The sequence below is a fragment of the Pteropus vampyrus genome, unplaced genomic scaffold (genome assembly GCF_000151845.1).
Source record: "Pteropus vampyrus isolate Shadow unplaced genomic scaffold, Pvam_2.0 Scaffold504, whole genome shotgun sequence".
NCBI lineage: Eukaryota > Metazoa > Chordata > Mammalia > Chiroptera > Pteropodidae > Pteropus > Pteropus vampyrus.
Window position 1 is genome coordinate 455,724 of NW_011889285.1, and position 3,841 is coordinate 459,564.

The 3,841-nt window shown below is 38.5% G+C and overlaps 1 protein-coding gene across 1 annotated transcript in view; it reads left to right on the plus strand.

Annotated features, from left to right (window-relative positions):
* The window catches only part of LOC105307582 (tripartite motif-containing protein 34-like), an 11,489-nt gene extending 8,106 nt beyond the window's left edge, over positions 1 to 3,383 (plus strand). Inside the window, exons 5-8 of the mRNA XM_011383134.2 lie at positions 177 to 199; positions 1,434 to 1,534; positions 1,833 to 1,859; positions 2,124 to 3,383. Of these exons, the coding sequence (XP_011381436.1) occupies positions 177 to 199; positions 1,434 to 1,534; positions 1,833 to 1,859; positions 2,124 to 2,689 (717 nt within the window). The 3' untranslated portion in view covers positions 2,690 to 3,383. The remainder of the gene's footprint in view (positions 1 to 176; positions 200 to 1,433; positions 1,535 to 1,832; positions 1,860 to 2,123) is intronic.
* Positions 3,384 to 3,841: the final 458 nt, after the last annotated feature.

Below are 3,841 nucleotides of genomic sequence, written 5' to 3' on the forward strand. Positions count from 1 at the left end.
CTCTCTCTCTCTCTTATCTTGGAATGTCTAGCTAAAGGTTTATCAATTTCTGGTAATATTATCAAATAATTCACTTTTGGTTCCTCTGATATTTTTTATTATTTTCTATTCTTTCTTTCATTAATCCTGCTCTAATATTTATACTCCTTGACTCATGTTTTATTTCTTCTTCCTAGGACATGAGTGGAATCATGAAATGGTGCGTATGGGTGACTGGGAGTGGTGCATTTGTGTTATGAAGAAAGATTTGTAGTCATGAGAAGTATTTGGTTATCAATCAGAAGGAAAAATCTCTCAAAGCAAGGAAAGTTAGATGTAGTATTATTTTAAATTGTTGGATATTGATGAGGATTTAATTGTTCCATATCTATTGAGAATGGACCAGAGTCTATGGTGGTAAATTTAGTGGTTGATATTCACTGAGCTAGAGCTAGTCTGGATAATAAAGATAACGGACTTTACTATCAGATATCAAACCCTTGTGACCTCACTCATTTAATTCACCCTCTGTTCTTGCTCCGGTTCCTATATTTCATGTATGCTTGTCTTTATCACATGGAGGGCCTCACTGAGCCCTAAAATAAGTTATGGGGCAGCGCCTTTATATTTACTTTGCTTAAACAGAAATAGAGGAGACCAGGCCATTCTTCAGGGTTCTCTTTATAATTCCAAAAACAGAGTTGAGCCTTGTGATTAGTGGCTTTAACCCGTGTGCCAATAAGCAATCCCCACTGTTCATACACTTTAGAAGCTTCTATGGGAAAGTGTAACCCTTATATTTAAAATTGCCAATCTGGTGGCTTCAAGTTTCTTACAAACACATGAGATTCCAACCTTTTTTAATTTAGTAGACAACTTTTTCTTTGCCAAGTGTTTTTAACTTTCCCCAGAACACCTGGAATCTCAAATGTTATTTTGGGCCGCACCACTGGAATTCAGGCTTCAGACTAGAGCACAGGCTCAGAGATTCTTCATAAAGAGACCCACATTACAGCCAGGATCTCACTGATTATCTGCTTGGGAATTGACATCTATTTTGATGTCAATTGATCCTTTTTTGAGAGCCTCACTATGATGACTTTTCACATATTATGTATCTTTTTTGAGGTAGCAAAGGCTTTTCCTATACATTGTTTCATCTAATTCATATTATTTCCATGAGGTATAAAGGGAAGGGTTAATTATTCTATTTTTAGAAGAAGAAACTGTTTCTTCAAGGTGAAGTTCTTCCCAGGGTCACACAGAGGGTAACTGGGAAGATAGACATGAGTAATTCTCTTCTGGCTCCAGTGTCAGGGCCTTCCTTCTCCCCTCCTCAGGCTTCTCAGGGAAGAATGTTCAAGTGCATTAATGGCATGGAAGGAGAGGAAGGCAGTGGTATTGGAGGGACACAAGATAAGAGATGTAGGGTCAACATTTTTTGTCAACCCTAGGAGTGAGAGCTGGACACTGAAGAAGCCCAAAACTGTTTCCAAAAAACTGAAGAGTGGATTCCGTGCGCCAGACCTAAGTGGAATGCTGCACAAGTTTAAACGTGAGGAGAGACAGGGCAAGAATATGGATGTGGGGTTTTGTGGTGTCAGGACTAAACTGGGGAGCAGGTATAGTTTCAAAATGAGGATAGAAAGGAGGGTGTTCAGAGAAGAAGGGATATTGCTGAAGATGTAGTTATATCTATGGGAGAATGGCTAGGTATCTGGTTTATCTTCTCATTTACCAGTTCATAGCCTCATAGCTATCTTCTCCCCTACCCCTACTCTAGAGAACAGATAGCTATCAGTGTATAATAATTCGTTTCTAATCAATATCCTTGAATCTTTTTATCATTTCAGAGCTAACACATATCCAGTGCTACTGGGGTAAGAAATTACTGGGTCATCAAATCATTGTATTCTGATCCCCTTTCAGATGTTTGTGGTTTCTATGAGGTCTCAAGATCTTAGCCCCGTGTTCTCCTCACCTCCCAATACATAAGTATTACACGTTTCTCCAATTTCTTACCCCACTTCCCCAGTCCATCAATACAAGTTCTTCATAGTCACTTTACAAGATCTGTATTCATGTCACTAGATAAACCAACCCCATATCTCTCACCTAATCTTATACTTTTTTTTTCTCTGCAGTGGACATCACATTGAATCCGTTCAACCTAAATTTGAATCTTGTCCTTTCAGAGGATCAGAGGCAGTTGACGTCTGTGCCAATTTGGCCTGTAAAGTATTACAATTATGGTATCTTGGGCTCCCAATATTTCTCCTCAGGGAAACACTACTGGGAAGTAGATGTGTCCAAGAAGACTGCCTGGATCCTGGGGGTGTACTGTAGAACACGTTCCTGTAATACAAAGTTTGGTGTTAGACAAAGCAAAAATCATCAAAATGTTTACTCCAGATTCAGACCTGAAAATGGCTACTGGGTTGTAGGGTTACAAAATAAATCTGAGTACAATGCCTTTGAGGACTCTTCCACCTCTGATCCCAAGGTCTTGACTCTTTTCATGGCTGTTTGTCCCCATCGTGTTGGGGTCTTCCTAGACTATGAAGAAAGCACTGTCTCATTTTTCAATATCACAAACTATGGGTCACTCATTTACAAGTTCTCTAAATGTCGCTTTTCTCAGACTACTTACCCATATTTCAATCCTTGGAACTGTCCAGCTCCCATGATTCTTTGCCCGCCTAAACACTGAGCTTTCTCATTCTCTAACCCACGTGTAGTTCCCTTTGTCCTGGTTGTCATCTCCCACACCTTAGCTCATCTGCACCATGCAGACCAACTCTTCCTTGCTGTCTCCCTTGTTTTCTTTAGAACTTTTACTCACCCTTGAGATGAATACCGTTTCTGGTTTGGGTTAAAAGAGAAAGTTGTTTGCCCATTTACCCATTTTTGTCTTCTCGAAAAAGGACATTTAACTTTCTCCTAAAAACAGCAGTATTGGTATAAAATCTTTGCCGTTCTATTCTCTGTTTTTCCTCTATCGCTGATTGAAAAAACATAGCAAAGTTTTCTGCCACTATTCATGTTCCTAAGAAAATTTATAATCACCATGACCCTCCACCAGCAACTAAAGAGTCTTTGAGTATATGTCGATTTCTTTCTCAGGATGCAGCATGCTCATTAGAGAATCAAGGAAAGAGAAACAAAAATAATATATGTACCCAGAGTGAAAAATTGTGTTCAGTGCAAATCCTGTCTTTTCTCTATAGCTGTGTAATGATGAATAAATTCTGGGTTTCTATTTTCTAAAATGGAAATTGAGATTTAAAACTGCAACCGACTTTTAAGGTCATTGTATAAAAATGTCATTGAATGTAAACCTCCTATTTAACTTCTGCACAATATAATACATATTTGCTCTTCAAATAAACTTCTAGTACACTGTCCTCTCTGGGTTTGGGAACCTTAATGTTGTGACAACTGCCCTGCTCTATAGCTTTTTTGCATTTATAAATACTACAAGATTTCCAAGTTCAAACTTAGGGATCCATTATAGTTCCTTTAAAATCATTAACCTTGTTCATCTTCTTGGACCATATCTGCCATCTAGAAATTGATTTCTACTGAGAGATCAGGAGAAGGGGGAGCACATAAGAAGAATTTTCATGAAGGGAATCTCTGCAACTTTTAATAAAACAAAAACTGGTGCTAATAATCTGACAAGATATTAGAAGTGGCATGACAACAAGATTCTGAGACCCATGAGAAAAAAGAGTTAAAGTAGGGGTGCCTCTTTATTTAACCACCTCTCCTGTTAAAGATATAGGTGCATCCCATTTGACTGACTTACTCGGATGGTACATACAGGCAAAGCTCTCTCTCTCTCTTTTTTTTTACTCTGGCT